The sequence below is a fragment of the Phyllopteryx taeniolatus genome, chromosome 17 (assembly GCF_024500385.1).
Source record: "Phyllopteryx taeniolatus isolate TA_2022b chromosome 17, UOR_Ptae_1.2, whole genome shotgun sequence".
NCBI classification, from domain to species: Eukaryota; Metazoa; Chordata; class Actinopteri; order Syngnathiformes; family Syngnathidae; genus Phyllopteryx; species Phyllopteryx taeniolatus.
The window spans coordinates 5,380,001-5,400,403 of NC_084518.1; the positions used below are offsets into that span (position 1 = coordinate 5,380,001).

General features: G+C 40.6%; 1 protein-coding gene across 10 annotated transcripts in view; it reads left to right on the forward strand.

Moving 5' to 3' along the window:
- usp25 (ubiquitin specific peptidase 25) overlaps positions 1–13,643 on the forward strand; it is a 41,784-nt gene extending 28,141 nt beyond the window's left edge. For 2 of the 10 annotated variants that reach the window (XM_061751532.1, XM_061751533.1), the window contains exons 18-26: positions 2,199–2,338; positions 2,963–3,136; positions 4,337–4,432; positions 6,702–6,880; positions 7,553–7,631; positions 7,721–7,800; positions 8,032–8,155; positions 10,265–10,457; positions 13,117–13,643. In XM_061751532.1, the coding sequence (XP_061607516.1) occupies positions 2,199–2,338; positions 2,963–3,136; positions 4,337–4,432; positions 6,702–6,880; positions 7,553–7,631; positions 7,721–7,800; positions 8,032–8,155; positions 10,265–10,457; positions 13,117–13,289 (1,238 nt within the window). In that variant the 3' untranslated portion in view covers positions 13,290–13,643. Of the gene's footprint in view, positions 1–2,195; positions 2,339–2,962; positions 3,137–4,318; positions 4,433–6,701; positions 6,881–7,552; positions 7,632–7,720; positions 7,801–8,031; positions 8,156–10,264; positions 10,458–13,116 lie in introns of all 10 variants that reach the window. The other 8 variants (XM_061751528.1, XM_061751529.1, XM_061751535.1 and 5 more) reach the window with 6 other exon arrangements.
- Positions 13,644–20,403: the final 6,760 nt, after the last annotated feature.

The following is a 20,403-nucleotide window of genomic DNA, read 5'->3' on the forward strand; positions in this document are numbered from 1 at the left end:
ACTCTTAAGCCCTCTCTCACCACCTTTACCTCGTTTTTCATCTATATGACTCCAAATGTAGCTACTCAAACATCAGTTGGTAGTACACTGGCCATATTTCACACAGTGCCCGAGCAAAACTTCGAATCACCCTGTAAGATAGGGCTGGCCATGGTTAAGAACCTCACAATTCGATCTCGATTCTTGAGGCTGTGATTTGATTCGATATTGATTTAAATGCGCCTCTGTCGATTCAGTAAGTAGAACTACACAAATGATTAAGAGTAAATTTTGAAATAATTAATTTTGATGCCATGTAAAAATATTTGTCACGTCACTTTTTTAAATATAAAACATTTGAAAAAAAAAAAATTTGCACATAACTTCTTTGTGCATATGGAGTACAAAAGTAAAAACATGATAGCTCTGTATTGAAAAAAAAAAGTGCATGTATACTCAAACAATATGTATTTATTTATTTATTAGGATTACTGTTAGTATTTGCAGGGTTTTAGGTAGGCTTTAATGACTAGGATTTTTGGGGCCGATCACCCATCAGCGAGTTTAAAGAGGAAAGGAAAAAAAAATAAAGAAAAAGATAACCGATCTGATCACAAGATGGAGCAATGTGTCTATTTCAATGACTTCTTCATTTACTGCATATACTTGTATACTGTATACTGAGTATCTTCAAAAGTATTCTCTAGCATTTTAGACAAAAGGTAAAACATTAATGACATCTAGGGTGCATTCAAGGATTGGCCACTGACATAAGTTTAAGTTTTCAGTCAGATCAAACCAACATTACAACATGACAGAAATAATGGGTGCTAATTTAGTGTAATTAAATTACTTCGCACACACCGAAACTTTAGAGCGTGATTCGACAAAACGCCGGCATGTTTACGTACAACTGTTAGTGCTAGCACTAGCTTGCTAGGCTACAGAATGTTTTGTTGCCTGCTTGCAAGCCGTATCGTATTAAAAGTATGTGAACATACCTCAAGCAATCCTTGAATTAAAGTCCTCTACCGAGCATTGATGATGACCACCACCTTTTTTTCTTATTTTATTATTCCCCCCTCTCCCCACACATAAATTTGCGCAATCTATTGTTGTTGTCGTCGCCATGGTAACGAGTGTATCCAGTCAAATTTGAGTTGACAAGCTAAAGCCCAGTGATCATAAAAGAAGTGATCCAGTGGTATCGGAATACAAGAGTTTATTGCAGTAGTCTGACATAGTGCAATCGGGAAAGACCAAATTTGTCTTGTAGTCTGGTCCACGCATTACGTGTTGTCTGTCCCACACTGCCGACAGTTTAAAAAAAAAAAATCACTTTGTCGGTCAGATATTTACAGTACTATGTCAAAAGACACGCGACAAGGCTAAAAATAAACTAGCTTCTGGATTCAAGTATAGTGTACACGATGGCGACACGGAGTAAATGTCTTTTGCGGAGCCGATCAATGCGAATTATGACTTTAAATCTGATCAGCATAAAATGGTAATTATCGGCTGATACCGATCAAGCCGATCAGACCGGTTTAAAGTCTAGTTTTAGGTTGTACCTAATTAAGTAGTATGTTTGCAGCATTGTGACAATTGCCAGTACTTTCTTCAGGAAACCCCATTTGTTTATTGCCTCTGTCAACAAGTCCGCTATATTGCTCCCTCACTATGTAGCTTCCATGCAGGGTCCTATCGTCTGCAGCTCATTTGACACTAATTCCCACTCGTTAGAAATGAACTGAGGGACAATTACATAAGTTCCTCTCCTGTCCCTTAGCGTCTTGAGATCACAATGCACTGTCCTCACTGCAATACTGCAAGGTTCATAACTTGGTTGCTTATTTTGAATCATTCCATCACTTCTATTATGCAGTTTGGTGGTTCTTAATGCTAACTGGCTGGTGGAACAATGGCATTGACAAGTCTACATTGCAAGCGTATGCATGTGCTACACTTAAAAGTGTATACGGTTCCTGAATGAATCCTTAGTGTCGTCCAAACTGTCCAAAGTAAGACCGCATTTATATGTGGTGACATTAAAAAGGTGTTGTCAACACGGATACATGCTGAAATAATTCTGAAATCTTTTTCATATATAGATTAATTTGAAAGTACGCATTTCATTCTCACTGCTCTCCCTTTTTCCATTAAGCCCTTGAGCTTGTATTTAAAAAAATGAGATGGTTGTAATTGCTCTCCTACAGCAGCACCCCAACAGGATCCTGAGTACATGGAGCAGCCATCACCCACCAATGACTCCAAACATCTTCAGGAGGACACAGAGAGAGCCATCTCCAGGGCCACTGCTGAACAGGAGGAGAGAAGCCCTGAAGCGCTGTTAAATGCTGTATGTAAAACACAGGAAACTCATAACACACCATAGGTGGCTTGACAGACATCATTAGGAGTCAGTTTGCTTCATAGGGTAGTTCAATATGTTAAAAAATGTCTTGGTGAACAATGTCAGGCCATTTGCGCGCTTTGCAAGGCTCTCTCGTTCTTAACCAAGAATTTGCACGGGAAATTTTTTTGAGTCTTCTTCATCCTAAACTATGTAAAGTTTCTTTTTAACAGTTAAGTTTTTCACCCTTTTCCTATTTACGGCCACATTTTACCCCTTATTTGCTTTGAGCTTTTTATGAAATTCAGCTACTACCGGTACTTACTGTCATTATAGCTTGAAAAACGAAGGGGAACATACTGAGTCAGAAAGCTGAAGTACGACCAATATTACATTCAATGACAGTTCATATTGCTTTATGGGCATGTTTCCAATTGGAATTCTGCAGCCAGAAGACCATTCAATCAGTCAAGTAATTTCAACCAAGATTCTTTATGAGGGGACAAGTGAATTAACAGAACACAAATTATTTTTATACCACTTCCATGCAATATTCCAAATATTTTATTTCAATGTACATCCCATCAGTCCTCTGTCTTTCCTGTCTCATCTTTCCAATTGTCTCTCCAGTCTCTTGACCCTCCCACTTCCCCTCAGCCTGAAGTCCAGTTGACCACCCCCTCAATCCCGCCTCCTGATTTTGTCATGGAGGATGAGTCCCCTGGCCACCACACAGTAGAGGTGGCCATTCCCAATGTGGGGACCTTTGTCATTGAGTCAGAAGAAGGGGGATATGATGATGAGGTAGCGCAAGACCTAGCAAATCTCTATTGTGTGTGATAAATGTGATAGAAGAGTGAGAGCATCAGTGCCCATCCACGTTTCTACATGACATTTGTTATGCTTGCTTAATAGTGATGGATAGGTATGGCTTCAGACTGAAAATGCAATAATATGAAGCTCTTCTTGCATGGCCATTCTAAATAGTCTAAAGCATCTGTTTTAGAGCCCAACTGCATTTTAATCTTTTGCAGCAAGCTGTGCGCTACTGTACCTCCACACATGTAAATGAAACAGAAGCCCCTTTCAGACTGGCCATCATTGCTTTTATCCAAGAATTCCACATCTGGATTGATGATAGGGGGAATTAAAGTTAACAATAAGCACTATTAAACCACTAATACTTATTCACATATTCGTAACTCTGCTATATAAGATTTCACTGAATCTGCCGTTTCCTGGATCGGTGTGTTGTGTGAAAGTTACCCGTATGGACTGGAGTGTTGTCGTCGACAGACGTGGTATCACAGGCGTAACAGAGGCGTATTGCTGCCTGTGCGTAAGGGGATAGCGGGAAGCTGGGACCAGAGTGAGAAGTTATAACGCTTGAATCCTTCATCTCCTATCCCTTTGTTTTGAAAGAAATGGTTGCTGTAAGAAAGTATGGAGTATGTCACACGAGACGCTTGCGTCGCCACACATCTAATCTTTTTGTGGGGAGCAGCAGCCGTGTAAATGCTCACACTGACAAGACATTGCCTCACATGATTTGGGCGAGCTATGTGTGAAAGGCGTTTAAATGTCGGCTCTCCTGTTAACACCTGTGATGTGCCAATTGTACAGAATGCAGTGTGAAAGGGGCCGTCAGACACGCATTATTGTACCATTTACCTTTCCAATGCATGATAGTTTGTATATCACTGCATCTTGTTTGTAGGATTGTGGTCACCAGTCATCCTAGCTTTGAGCAGTGTCAAACCCAGCTGTCATGGCTTCTTTGTTTCCCCACATGATCCCAGTGAGGAATAGACTTTGAGCCATTAAACTTGATGGCTCCGTTCCTCAAGGATGTTTCACTGTACCAAATGCATGGACTGCAGAGTGATGTATGTCTGGCATGTCTGTATTTTAGAATTTCAGAGTGAATAACTCTGTGATTGACTACACTTATTCCATCACAAGAGCCTATTATTTTGTTTAATGCAGTTCCTGCTTCCCGGGCAGGCAATGATGACCCCGAACATGCAGGGTGTAATTATGGCCATTGGCAAATCCAGCAGAGTTTATGAAAAGAATGGGCCTGAGGCAGCCTTTTTTAAGGTACTGTCTCTCCCTCACATTTTGCATTCCCTCTCCACCCACTTCCACCTTTTCATGCAAATCAGCACGTTTGTCTTCTCCTGTGTACGTACTTAACATTCCAGTAGTTACAATTTGAAACGCAAAAAGTAACTACGTCAGTAATTTTTTTTTTTTTTTTTTTTTCTCCACAATTTCTGTCTCTTGATAGATTGGCAGAAAATTGAGCATTAATTTTCTTCAAAGTTAAAATGTGCCAATGGGGCCATAGTACAACAAAACTGTTAAGCAATTATCAAGTAACTTCTACTACATCAAACCGTACTTGGACTCCATAGGTATCAAAGTTCAAAGCTGAAAATAATTATTTGTGTCTGAGTCTGGATTTACACTGCAGGTCTAAGATACAATTCCAATTTAGTGGGTTGGTAGGGGGTGGGGGGGGGTCATTAAAAATCAAATGTACCAAATGTATAAACAAATGAAGTATTATCACACTGAGAGGAAAATGATCAAATGACTATGTAAATCCATCCATCCATTTTCTGAGCTGCTTATCTATCATAAACAATTAAAAAATGACAAATTAACAAATTATTATGTAAACATCTAATAAATGAACAATCATGCTTTTTTAACTGAAAGTAAAACAAAACCTCACCTGCTTGGGTACCAGAGCACCTCACACCTCAGTGGACATCAGCAGACTGACGAAGTGGCAGACGGGAGCTCATCCCTAATTTACCCTATGGCCCCGACCACCGGACAGACCAAATCAACCAGGAAAAAAATGGTCTCATCCCTATCAACAGCCAAATACTTAGTTTAGACCAATTAGGGCCACTGATTAGTCCAGATGTGCTTCCTTGGAAGACTGTTCAAGGATTTGAAACACTGGCCCGGATCTTTTCAACTTCTGAGCTGTATTATCTGTAAAAGTGTGAGTGTAAATGAGGATTGTTTGTAAATCTGAATGTTTTTCCCAATTAAGAGTGGTTTGTGAATTAGGTTTTATTCGTAATCAATCCAGATTGTGTGCACCCTTTCTTGTGTGTGTTAAATCACAGAACACTTCAAGGGCCAATCCCAATTCTACCTCTTAGCCCATCCTCTTCGTCGTTGCCCTTGGCCCTCAATAACTCAATACACAGCAATTAATGCCTAAACCGGTGGCAAAAAAAAGTGAGTACACCCTTAAATGAGAGTGTCCAAATTAAGCCGAAGTGTCCAGACCACCAATATTTTCCAGCACTGATTTAACCCTCTTGGGAATGGAGTTCATTAGAGCTTCACAGGTTGCCACTTGAGCCTCCTCCACTCCTCCATGACGACAGCACAGACCTGGTGGAAAATTGTGACCTTGTGCTCCTCCACCCTCCATTTGAGCATACCTTCCAGCTGCTCCATAGGGTTTGGGTCTGCAGACATGCTTCGCCAGTACATTGCCTTTACCCTCAATCCCTTTAACAAGGCAGTAGTCATCTTTGAGAGGTCTGTTTGGGAATGTTATTGTTACAACACTGACCTGTAGTCCAGTTTCCGAAGGATGGGCTCATGCTGTGCTTTAGTATGTGGCAGTACCAGTTGCCATTCATGGTTCCCTCAGGAAACTGTAGCTCTCCACTGCCGGCAGCACTCTTGCAGCCCCTGACCATGACACTACCACAACCATGCTTGACTGTAGGCAAGACTTACTTGTTGGTGTACTCCTCAATGATTTTTATATTTTAAGCGCAAACATGTTTGTGACAGCAAATGGCTTTAAATTGCAAAGAAAAGTTTGTATTTCTAATTCGTAAATAATTATAATCCATATTCTTGGGAAAACTGCCCAAAACATTCAGTACTTAAACTTAGAGTATATGTGCAATTGTATAGCTTTTTGTAATCCACTTTTGGGAGAGGCTTGATGCGTGTTTCTGTCTTTCCTGCCGTGACCCATATCACTGGCGTCGAGCAGAATCCTTGCATCCCCAAATCCATGTTAAGCCGTTAACATTGCATCATTAGAGAGCAAGTCATTGTCAACATTGTTGATTGGCCAATAATTTGGGGGGATAAATAACAGACCCCTGTAGGAGACTGACCAATAGTAAAAATTTTAAATTTGAAAAAACATGAAATTAACCAAATTTGGACATGACCGGCAGTCAAGTTATCCAGATTGTGCCACTAGGAAGCAAAACAAATTGGAATTGTCACTTGATTATGTAGTCTACATCCAGTTTGAGCAACCTGTGGCGTAAGCTCTATTTTTATTGATCACGTGTGACAATGTTTTTCTGATCAGGCTCTCAAGCTAGAATATGCTCGTCTTCTGAGGTTTGCCCAAGAGGACACTCCCCCAGAGAATGACTACAGACTTCAGCACGTCATTGTGTACTTCCTCCAGAACCAAGCACCCAAGAAGATCCTTGAGAGGACTTTGCTCACTCAGTTTGCTGACCGTAACCTGGCATTTGATGAGAGGTATTCTATGCTAAACACAAACCATTACAAATCATATTTTAAAGTTTTGTGCTACTTTTAAGGTATACTTTTTTGGTTTTCTAAGTTGTACAATTTTAGGGGCATTGCATTTGTGAGCTTCCACAGATATGCAAAATGTTCCTTATGTTTGCAATTTGTTTACTGTGTTGGCCAGCAGAGGGTAGCAGACACTTGCAGTATTGGAGGCAGCCTGTCTGTCTACTGTAGAGCAGACAGACTACACCAGGACAGTGCTTAGCTCTTGATCCACAACCTTAAGTTGACGCATAAATCTAAGAAGACGTGCAGGAGTGCCTTTGCACGTCACTGACAGATATCAGCATTCCCTTGGTATTTACAATGTGTTCCTGATTGTACCAGCCCTAATGCTCCATCTCTTTTTTCCAATGCGTGTTGGCCTCTATCCAAATTCCTGAGTGAAAAATTGATTTCTCACGTCTCTATTTTCAGCAGGATAAATAGATTTATGTGTGCATGTGGCCTCAATAGGAGCCTCCGGAGGAGTGTTTCACTTTTCCTCTCAGCTCTAAAGAGTGATTCATTAGGCCGAGTTATGGCCCAGGGGCAGGCTAGACCGTATCATCTCCTGACAATGACTCAGCATCAGAGCTGATGCCAGTTAGTCTTACGGGCTTCCTTCCTCCCTCACAGATGCAAAAGCATTATGAATGTGGCACGTGCAAAACTGGACCTAATTAAGCCCGAGGAGGTCAACATGGATGAGTATGAGGTCGGTTGGGGTTTCCCTTATCTAAAATGCATTCCTTTCAGACTACCTATCTCAATGAGCTGTTCTGTAATTAATATTTTTCAACACAGATATGGCATCAGGACTATAGGAACTTCCGTGAAACAACCATTTTCATGATAACTGGCTTGGAGCTCTTCCACAAGACAAAGTATGGTCAAACACTAACATGGTGTCATTATCCTGTAATATTGGATAACTAGCTGCTGTACTTTTTTTTTTAAATATTAATATGAATATTTAATATGAACTTGAATATTTAATATGAACTTGAATATCACCTGCAGAGGGCAGCAAATTAAAGACAATGCACACGTTTTTTAAAAGGATGTACTTTTTTTGTACTCAGCAATTTTTCCCCCCCCCGTTTCTTCCCTTTCAGTTATGTGGAGGCGCTGATATATCTGACATACTCATACCAGTACAACAAGGAGCTTTTGTCTAAGGGGCTGTACAGAGGACATGATGAGGAGTTCCTTGGTCATTACCGTCGCGATTGTTTGTTGGTGAGTCAAAATATGCTATAAAATGGTCGGTTCTCTCGGCTGCAAATTATCTCCAAGATATGCTTTGGAACAGGAACCTTTGTGTGCAGTGGTAATTCTCTGCGATCCTACTCCTGTCATTGTATATGACTATCTCAGTGATTCAGCAAAACCAACATGACCAGAACCCCTCCTCTAAATTGAACAGTTGTACAATAATCTGATTCCTTTTGCTGAGACATTGCTTTCGTTTGCACACTAAATATTCCACTTGAAGGGTTTTCATCAGAAGCTGATGATGAAAAGGCCCTCTACACTTTGATATGACCCCGACACCCCCCCCCCCCCACACACACACATTAATTCCTACTGAGCTTTACAGCTATGTGCCTGGTTAGAGCTGGTGGTTTTTCAGTGCGATCAGCCTCAAGCTGATCCTTAGCAGTCTGCACTCAGTAACCTTACGCCAGCATTGTGCTTGTAATGTAATCATTGGAGTGGGAATAGGAAGCAAGAGGGCCAGTAAGTGTAAACACATTAGCATGTCCTCAGCTAACCTCAAAATTTGGCTCTGCACAGCCACATCGGTCATCTCAGATCTCTCTCCAGAACCTCTGGTTCGGCTGTTTACCTCCTGCTCTTGTTTTAATTGAAAACACTGTTAACATTGACATAGTTAATTCACTTGGTTGTTTTGTGTATCCAACCTTGACTCCCCGGACTCCAAACTGGCTTTTAGAAAAAACTTTTATTTTTTTCCCTCCCAGAGTAGGAGGTCACTGAGTTTGTTAAAGCAAGATGTTTTTGTCCAAGCACAGCACAAAAAGTCTGTATCCCCCTTACGTTCCACTGCCTATCTATATCCTAAGAAATTAATGATGGTGGCTTTACTGTTCAAACGAAAAGACCAGTTTTGTTCTGTCCAACAGCAATCAAACTAATTTAGAACTAGTCCACTGAAAAAGTGAGGTCGTTAAAACACTGGAGACTGACAGTTCCTAAATGTGTGCGTGCCTTGTTTAACAAGCAAATATGTGCCATTAGTTTGTCAGTCTCCTTTTTGTCATTGGATTCATTGGACATCTCAAAAGGAAATATTATATTATACAGAATATGCAGTATTATTGTAAAGTTTGGACACACACTCTTAAACAATAGCGAGAGAAAGTGCATGTATATTAGCACAGACAAATGTTAACATTTTCAGTGGTCGTATGCAGTGTTAGTCCGTAGTAGAGAACAGAGACAGAGAATAACATCATCCATCCATCCAGTTTCAATACCGCTTATCCTCAGTATATATAAAAAAAATGTCATTAAGTGTGCGACTGCACATATTTGGACATTGGACAGTGACAATATCAAGAGCTGACAAAATATTTAGCAACATCAACATTTTTTGTCCCGCACCTAATCACCTAACCTGAAACTACAGGATAACAGAATTACTTTTAGGCAATCAAAGATTTTAGAACAAAGAGATACCCAAAAATCTCAGGATTTATTTATTTTTAACTAAAAAGTGTTACTAAAATATAGGGCTGCAACTAACAATTATTTTAATCATGGATTAATCTCTGGATTATTTTTTTGGATTAATCGGTGAATCAGAATTTGTTTTAATTCTAAAAAATTCCAATTTCCAACCATTTTATTCAAAGAGTACGCTATTTCAAATTGACAGTAGAGAAAATACACAAATATAAATGGATTGTGATTCAGTGACTTGTTTGTTCCATAACAGGCAAAAATGTTGATCGTTGTTTTCCAAAGTAATAGCGGATGTTTTCAGATGTCTTATTTTGATTAATCTGTCTGGTTTCATGGAGGACTACAGAAATCTGATATTTGCTGTTGAGAGGCTGCAATTCCACAGATTTGGACAGTTTTAAATTAAACAATGGCTCTAAACATTAAATATTTGTCAATTAATTTGACCTCTTTTAATCGCTGCAAAACCTCACCCTATCAGAATTTAGTGATTCTAGGTAAAGGTTAAGTTTACTTATTAATGTCTGGTAAACTAAAAGGATACAAATCCACATACTCATTGGTTTTACTCATGTAGCAGCACATTCCTCGTAAAACATATTCACTGTAATGGTGTGTAATGTGTTTCATGGTCCATAGAAATTAAATGAGCAAGCAGCTGCCATGTTTGAGTCGGGAGAAGAACCAGTGGTGACCACTGGTTTGGGAATCATGAATGAATTGGTGGTGCCCTGCATCCCCTTGCTCCTGGTCCATGACACTGAGAGGGACCTGCTGGCAGTGGAAGACATGAGGAACCGCTGGTGCTCCTACCTGGGCCAGGAGATGGAACGTGAGTTTTTGACTGAAAAGAACATACCCAAATGTTTGGGTATTTCTAAATAGGTTATTGGTACAAGGGCTGGGAATATTAACTATTACGTGCAACCACTCATTCTGTGAATATTAGGGAAAGACACTGTTATTGTCATAGTCGTTATTCAAGTGTGTTAATCACTTGAATAAAGTTTTTTTTTTTTTTATTCAGCCCCAAAACTGGAATTTTTTGGCAGGGCACATTAGCTCTGCAGTATGTTTATAGATATAAAAATGAAGCGCGCTGTACCTACTGTGAAACATAGAAGAGGACTAGGCTATGTTATATGGTTGCTTTGCTGGCGCAGGGTGTCTAAAATCTGTGCATGGCAAAATGAAATTCCAAACTATTACTACGAAGGCATTTTGGAGTGAAATGCGCTGCCCAGGTCAGAAAGCTTGGTCTCAGCAGCAATGGATCCTCCAACAGTATAATGACCCAAAAACGCACAGTTAAAAATCCCCAAGAGACCAAAACATGAAAACAAAACATTGCGCTTTTGTGAAGTGGCCTTGTATGAGCCATGATCTAAAGCCTATTGAATATCTGTGGAAGGAGATGTGCCGTCTGGAGAACGCATCCTTTAAACCTAAGACAAACTGCAGTTTCCTCATGAGGAATAGGTCAATATACCTGTTGACAGGTGCACAAGTCTCATTGAGAGTAGACTTTACACCGATCTGATCCGATAAGTAGCGTTTTATGCTGATCGGCTTTAATGTACATTTAATTCGCCAATTGATCGGCTCCACAAAAGACATTTTCTCCGCGTCGCCATCCTGTACAGTATACTTGAATTCAAAAGCTAGTTTATTTTTAGCGTTCCCGTGTGTCTTTTGACGTAGTACTGTAAATATCTGACAACCAATAAATAATTTTTTTAAAACATGTCGGGGCTGTGGGACAGACAACACGTCTGAGACAGACAACATAATGCGTGGATCGAACTACCCCTTATTTCTGTCATTTTGTAATGTTGGTTTGATCTGACTGATTAGCATACATGACCTGACTATAGCAGTGATTTCCAACCTTTATGGAGCGAAGGCACATATTTTATAATTGGTAAATCTCACGGCACACCAACAAACAAAAATGTCAGAAAACGTAGATAAAGTAATGCAGTAATTACTGTATATACTTCCTGCCATCTCATAGAAGAGGATTTATTTGTTCTGTCTGTCACTATGCTTCACTGGCATAAATAGAGGAATAAAGATACATTATTTCTTGGAAATGAATAATTTTTTCAGCAGTTAAGTAAAATTTTATAATTTCCCATGGCACACCTGAAGATTGCTCATGGCAGACTAATGTGCCACGGCACACTGGTTGGGAATCACTAGACTAGAGAAGATACTCAGTATACAGTACGCAAGTGTATACAGGAAATGAAAAAGTCATTTAAATGGACACATTGCTCCATCTTGTGAGCCGATCGGTTATCGTTTTTTTTTAACCCGCTGGTCGGCCCCAGTTATCCTGATCGTGTAAAGCCCAATTGAGAGTTATAGAAATCATTTGATTGCAGTTTGTTAGAGTACTGTTGAAACTATTAGTCTTATCGGGTAGGATCTTAGGAGCTTTACTTTGGATTTCCTCCATAACCTCACATTAGTTAAGCAGCAACAGGGTTCCCTTCTGACTCCGCAGCAGTGACCACTTTCTTCTTAAAAGCAGAAGAGTAACTTGCCCTTCTTTTCTTCAACTTTTTTTAACTTGGGGAATCTGCTCTGCTAAGTGGCAGTGGTAGAAATAAATCTGCTGAAGATGCTAAAGGCATTAGCTATAACAACACATGGCGCACGCCCGCAATGACGTCATGATTCTCAGAGGGGGTTGTTCGGAAATGTACTCCGGCGCTGCTGTGCTACACTCGGACCGTTCAGAAACTCAAACGTTGTTGGAATGTGGGGAACACACGCACGCAAGAGTTAGGGCGTCAGATTGAATTTGCAAATGCAACCTCGGTCAGCAGTAAAAATGTACCGTAATATATATATATATATATATTTGCAACATTAGATATTACATATGATATTCAAATTAAAGTACACTTTTTTCACAACTAGGAATATGGCAAATTATGGTGGGTGTGCAAATTATACACAAGAAATTACGGAAAACAGTTTCAATCTGTTTACAATATAACTTTCATTTTCGTCAATGTCAGTACTTGGATTATTAAAAACAAACTAATGATGGTGAGCTCCATACTTGACACTGTTGTGAATCTTCACCGAAACAAGAGTTAAATATTCAGGAAAAAAAAAGATTATTCCATCTCTTTAAAAAGTGGAAAAAAAAACATACTGTATTTATGATTGTGTTAAGCGGTCGTAATAAAGTCAGCAGTCAGATTGCACTTAAGTGTTTGGCAATTGTCTTATCATATCAGTTTGGTCCAGCAAGTGCTTGTTCTGGCTAATGTTCAGGAAAGGCTACCTTTTATCACCCACACCCATACTCTTTAGACTTTTACTGTCTGCTAGTGGAACGCACTTCCACATGTGATATCATACTGCAAATATTTTCTCACTTCATGTCTGTGTTTTGAGGTTTAAATGAGGACGCAAAGCCCGTCCAATTAATCATTTTGTTATCTTCCTCTGTCTGGCCATTTTTCCGATGATAGCCAACCTCCAAGAAAAGCTGACTGACTTCCTCCCCAAGTTACTGGACTGCTCAACGGAGATCAAAAGCTTCCATGACCCCCCGAAGGTTCCCGCCTACTCCACCTTGGAGCTGTGTGAAAGATATAGCCACATCATGACCACCCTCTGCAAGGTGGCCAACCATGGGAGATGAGCTCTGAGGATGAGCCAGGCACCTCTCCCCTTATTCCAGGCTCGACGCTGGGCTTAAATCCCATGGACCTCTCTTAACCCATGCCTTCCTTTTAGAAATCCAGGGCTCACTTGCTTTCTAGCTCTTATTCCTCTGTTACTCTTTTGCTGCTATAGGTTTTATCATTCAAGGTATTATTTCACTTATTTTACGCAAAAACAACAGAGGAAGTGTAAGGGGGAAAGGACAAGATGGACTGTTTTGGAGGGAGGATGAAGAGAGAAATGCTAGTGGAGCACAAAGACTATCATGCAGCCAAAAGCCAAGCACATTCAGCTTCAGCTTTGTGAGACAAAGACAAAACAAGTTTAGGGGGGGGGGTGTTCATAGTTTACCAGTTGTTACTGTTTTGGGGGGTGTTCATAGTTTACCGGTTGTTACTGTTTTGATTCAAGTTTCCCCCAACCAAGCTACAAGCCCTTTCTCAAAGCATCTGTCTCTGTTTGAAAAGGTATGTTTGCCCAGCGGCTCTGCCTCCAGTTTGGTACAGTATTACTGTTTTGTTTCCTTTTTCTAAGGAAAGAAAACCTTCAAAGAAAAACAAGTTTATCAGCACCTCAGAGTAACTCAAAAGGGTCTCACGTCTTTGTGGGCTGCTTCGGAATGAGATGGTTTAAGTGCTGTGGTGGGCAGCCATAGACTTTCTGTGGCTTGTTAATAAATCCATAGAATAAAGTTTTATTTATGGCCCTTTTAGGCCAAATAAATGTGTTGTGTTTTTTCTTTGACTAGGTTAAATTTCACTAATTACTGAAAACAGATTCTCAAAATGCACGTAATTATTAACCATGAAAATTGATGAATTGGAATAATTCAATCCTGTTTTCTTATTTTCTGAACCATTGAAAGTACGCTTTGTTGTTTTAGCAAAGTGTCAAAGATCACAAGAATTAATATTTGTGTCCTTTGTTAAAAATCAGTTTTCAAAACCTTTCTAAAGTAGCGAAGTGATACCTGACACAATGTCAGCTGGTTACAATCAAAGTAAAGCGAATTAAGTTTGTTACTCTCAATTGCAAAGAGACTGAAAATGCTCACTCTTTTTTTGTAAATATTAAATGTTTATTTAACTAATGTGCAACTATATGTGTGTGTGCATTTGTGTGTTTGTGTGCGCACAAACAATTCACAAACCCCAATTCCAAGGAAGTTGACGTTGTGTAAAATGTAAATAAAACCACAATACAATGATTTGCAAATCCTTTTCAAACTACAGTCGAGTTGAATACACCATCCGATCTATATAATACACTGTGTGCGCAATATATTTAAATCCAAAAACTAGTTTATTTTTAGCCTTGTCGTGTGTCTTTTGACGTAGTAAATATCTGACAGCCAATAAAGAAGTTATTTAAAAAAAATAAAATAAAAATGTCGGCGGTTCAAACGACAAGACAAATTAATATATAATATATATATATATATATATATACAGACCCTTTTCAAAAAATCTTTCATAGAGTATACATTCAGGATCCACAATTTAAACAGTTTCAAATATTTATTTGTTCATTTTTACATAATTTGAGCTTCCAGCTCATAAAACCCACCCATAAAAATCAGGAATTAAAAAAATGTGAATACTGTGAAGAAATGTTTTCAACCATCACACACTAATCATCGACTAAATTCAAAGCACCTGCACAGGTTTCCCCAGGTGTCATTAAATAGCTTCAGTTTGGTTCAATTGTCTCAGTTGGATTCAATATGGGGAAGACTTGACAACTGGCCAGAAGACCATCATTGATACCCTCCATAGGATGGGTAAGCCACAAATGTTCATAGCTAAGGAGGCTGGCTGTTCACATAGTGCTGTGTCCAAGCATATCAATGGAAAGTCTAGTGGAAGGACAAAACATGTCAGGAGAAGATGCACCAACAAAAAAGGTGACCGTGGGCTTCAGCGGATTATCAAACCAAGACCATTCAAGAATCTAGCAGAGGTCCAGAAAGAGTGGAATGAGGCGGGAGTCACAGCTTCAAAAAGGCTCCAGCAGCCCACGACCCTAGTGAGGATAAGCGGTAAAAGAAAATGGATGGATGGATAGTTGAATGAACAATTATTGACCTTCTGGGTCAATTATTGTCCTATTTAGTGTAAAAACTAGTGTCATGAATTAGTATTGCGACTCCTCGTTGTCTGCTGCTACAGCTAGCTGAAAAGGACAAATTTAAATCTGATACGTAATTTTCTTCAGATTTTGACAAATGGGTTTGTTGCAATCCATAATCTTAATTCTCTTTGCCTGTGAATGAATGCCATTTTCATTCCATGAGACAAAAGTTATACTTGACATATTAATGGTTTTTCGTTCTGCTGATATTTTTTCTAACGTAATATATTCTATAATGAGATTTAGCCACTGATAGATGTTAATAGATTGTTTATTTGTTTTTCCAGTTTAATAGAATTGTTTTCTTGTCCCTGCCATCTTCCAAGCCTTGGGCAATGAGGTCCCGCGTGACATGATCGGAAAATTTGTTTTTGTGTACCTGGATGACATCCTGATTTTCTCCCGTTCTAGCACCGATCACGAACGACATGTTCGCCAAGTACTTTAGAGACTCCTTGAGAACGAGCTCTTTGTCAAAGCGGATTTGAGTTCCATGTTCCAAAGACCACCTTTCTAGGTTACGTCATTGGTGAGGAGTAGCTTCAAATGGACCCAGCCAAGGTAGTCGCAGTCACCGAGTGGCCAACGTCATCCACACCAAAGAAGCTGCAATGGCTTCGCCAACTTCTATCAGCGGTTCATTCAGAACTACAGTCGGGTCACAGCACCCCTCACTGCCCTCACATCAACGCTAAAATCCTGCCATTGATCTGAGAAGGCTGACCTGGCCTTCTGTGAGCTAAACAAACTTTTTTCCTCAGCTCCTATCCTCGTCCATCCAGATCCACAGGGGCAGTTCATTGTTGAGGTCGACGCATTGGAAGCGGTGGTTGGCGCGGTGCTGTCTCAGCGATCCCGGATTGATGGTAAGGTCCACTCTTGCGCCTTCTTTTCTCACAAGTTGTCTCAGGCGGAGACAAATTATGGGATTGGAGACCGGGAGCTCTTGGCGGTGAAGATGGCGTTGAAGGAATGGTGGCATTTCCTGGAAGGCGCCGAACACCCATTCATCGTGTGGACGGACCACAAGAATTTGGAGTACATCCGCTCTGCCAAGAGGCTGAGCTCCCGTCAAGCCGTGTGGGCGTTGTTTTCTGACCAGTTCACATTCACCCTTTCCTACCGCTCAGGGGCCCAGAACACCAAGCCTGATGCCCTGTCCCGCCAGTTGACCTCAGAGAGTACCAAAGATGAACCTGATCCCATCTTGTCTCCCTGTTGCTTTCTGGGCTTAATCACACTAGAAATAGAAACACTGGTAAAGGAGGGCCAGGAAGAGCAAGCCGATCCTGGTGGGGATCCCCGGAACTCCTTGTTTGTCCCTGAGAATCACTGAGATCAGGTATTATTAACCATCTCAAAACATTACTTTCATTGTCAAGGCAATTTATCACTAAAACATCCAAATTTATGATTGCATCCATTCTTAATAGTGGCTGTTCTTTTGCATCGTTCGTTCTTTCCATTTTCAATTGGCAATCAAAAATAAACTTTTTTTTTTTTTTTTTTTTTATCTAAGAAAAAAAGTTAAACTAGGTCTGTTTTTTCACATTTCAATTTTAGGTTTATATCCAACAACAAAGATTTAATTGGTCAGATTTACATAACCGGACGTTTTGTGACGAGCATTAGTCATTAATAAGTCATAAGCTACAAATAAATCTTTAGTCGTTCAACCCCTACATTTAATGTATGTAAAAAGTAAGTCCTGCGACTCTGAGGTCTGCAATCCTTAATGAACCCTTTCAGTTGACTAGTTTTTGTTTGTTTAGCTCCCCCTCTGTACCTTGTGGCCCTCATCACTGAGTGTTTCACTAAATGGCATTATTTCCTTTGCCAGCACACTTGGCATATGAAACGTTATATTAAACCACATGGCTGTAAGGCAAGAGACTGTCTGAGGTACGTGCTTGTCCTCAAATAACCGTTTTTTGTGTCAACGGTTTGACTAATACATGTCACGGTATACTTAATGCTGGCATCAGCAATGAAGAAGTTGTCTGTATGACTGATGGTAGTTGTGTAAGGTGCCAAGCCAACATGCAGTCCTCATTGTAGCTTTGTAGAAAGCTATAAAGTTTGAGAGGGTTGTTAAAAATACAGCTTTTACTTATATTCAAATATGTGATGGTCTGAAGTAGGGATGGGCATTTTACAACATTTCAGCAAATGTTGGACTAATGTTTTAATAAAACAAAAGAGTGGGTGTTTTCAGCTGCTGGACTGACTGTCACTTCGCTACTCCTTCAACAAAACAAACTTTATGTTGTTACAGCTAGCTTTCGTCATTCTTTGTTGCAATGTCTTGTTGCGAGGAAAATAAACGCCCTATAAGTTTACTTGCTTTGTTCATCTCTGCTGCTGGGTCCTCTCCCGCATCCCGACCCGGAACATTTTGAGTCTGCGTTAATGACTGTATGGCAACCGTGATCACCATTAAATATCCAATTGCGGTCCAGAAGCTCAGATCAAGAATTTCTTTCAACATGGAAAGTGGTACACACACCCATATGGGCTTAAGTGACAATAAGTGAAGCATAAAAGAAGGACAACAGAAAGTAAACAAAGTTTGGGTGGCGGTGCGTTAGACTGGGTTTTTGATATTTTTGCAGACACGCGCAGTTGGTATATTAAAAAAAAAAGGGTGGGCTGCGCCACTATTGGTGTGTCTACAGCCGACTCTATTCACTGCCAATCAAAGCGGCGCCTCTCATTCCCTTTAAATGTGGCGCAATAGTCTTGCATGGAGACGTCTCTGTGCGGAAGTGTACACATTGATCCGTGCTTGACTGGAGCTTTTAACGTTTGCAGGCTCTTATGAAATACAGAATGAGCTGCTGAAAACTGCTGGCGACTTAAATATACGGAATTCTGCGGACTTCATGTCTCTGTCCCCACCAACGATCGTTCGTATGACCCGCCCCCACCCAATAGCTGCGTGCCTGCCGGTACGTGGGATGAATTAAAAAAAATTATCATGATCATGGTGATAATAATAATAATGCGTAATGTATCAGAGGATTCGATGGCCGCTGTTGACATATTTAGGAATGAAATCTGTCATCCACCACACGTGCATGTCTGCTTGTGCCCTGATCAAATTCACTAAAAACGTGTTAAACTCCCTGCACCAAAAGTTTGTTGACTCCGGACAGACATTCTTGAATGTTTTCAATTGAATATTTGAATTTAATTGAATTCTTCCACCCAATTTCCATTGTGCTGGTCATTCTCCCCCGATTGCTCAGTTTGGCCGGACGGCCAGAAGGGTTCTGGTCGTCTTCCATTTAAGGGTGATGGAGGCCACTGTGCTCTTAGGAACCTTAAGTGCAGCAGAAATGTTTTTGTAACCTTGGCCAGATCTGTGCCTTGCCACAATTCTGTCTCTGAGCTCTTCAGGCAGTTCCTTTGACCTCAGGATTCTCATTTGCTCTGACATGCACTGTGAGCTATAAGCTCTTGTATAGACAAGGGGTGTGGCTTTCCTAATCAAGTCCAATCAGTATAATCAAACACAGCTGGACTCTAATGAAGGTGTAGAACCATCTCAAGGATGATCAGAAGAAATGGACAGCAAACAAGTTAAATATATGAGGGTCACAGCAAAGGGTCTGAATACTTACAGCTGTGTGAGATTTCAGTTTTTCCTTTTTAATACGTCTGCAAAAATTTCAACAATTCCGTTTTTTTTTCCTGTCAATATGGGGTGCTGTGTGTACAACCCCAATTCCAATGAAGTTGGGACGTTAAATAAAAACACAATACAATGATTTGCAAATCATGTTCGACCTATATTTAATTGAATACACAACAAAGACATTTAGATATTTCATGTTCAAACTGATAAACTTGATTGCTTTTAGCAAAATAATCATTAACTTAGAATTGTATGGCTGCAACACGTTCCAAAAAAAGCTGGGACAGGTGGCAAAAAAGACTGAGAAAGTTGAGGAATGCTCATCAAACACCTGTTTGGAACATCCCACAAGTGAACAAGCAAATTTTTTTTTGCCCTGTTAGGTCAAGCAGAATGGAGGATCTGTATCTCTTTTATGCCGGAGCAGTTTTACTGTGTCACAGTGGAGTTTTTAAGCTTTTATTGATCGAGAATCAGAGTCGAACAGAACAAAGTTTCTCGAGGGGAGTGAGAAAAGAAGACAAAACACAAAGCACTAACTGCGAACAAGATGAGAAAAGTAAATCCTTATATAGCTAGAACAATGACGCATTAATATAAGGGTTGTATGGGGCAGTAGAAGAAGCATGCAGGACAAGGGTCATGAACCCGGCTGTACAACTGAAGTGTGTTGGGAGTGGTTATGGAAATTATAAACGTCTATAGGACGAGAGTGGGAGTGAGGGGCTACCCAAGCAGTTTGCATATTCATGAGTTATTTGTCGCAATAAGTGAGTGGCCCCATAACCAGTGAAAAAGTCCCAGGGGCGTGTGCCTGTGGACAAATGCAAGGGATTTGACCACGGTGGCTGAGGACCCCACCCAATCAATCGAGAGATCGGGCCCAGGAATCCACCCGAGAGCAGCCCGGGGGACGGGACACGTCCCACACCGAGGGACCCAGGGTGGTCCGCTGGCCAGCCAACCCACACACCCCCACTGCCCCACGCGCCCTGCCACCACCCCAAGGAGAGCAAGACGCCCACCAACCCGCAGGGCCACGATGCAGCCAGTCCCCGCCCCGCCTGAGGCTGGGACGGTGTCCCTCGTTTGTTGAAAAGTAAGACAGAATATATGTGCATGAATGAGAGGGGTTGAAGGGGAAGAGTGAGGCTAAAAGGGAGAAGAGATAGCAAGGGTGGAGGACTTGAAATACTTGGGGTCAACAGTCCAAAGCAAGAAACGGGTCCAAGCAGGTTGGAACGGGTGGTGGAATGTGTCAGGTGTGTTGTGTGACAGAAGAGTCTCTGCTAGGATGAACGGCAAAGTATAAGACAGTGGTGAG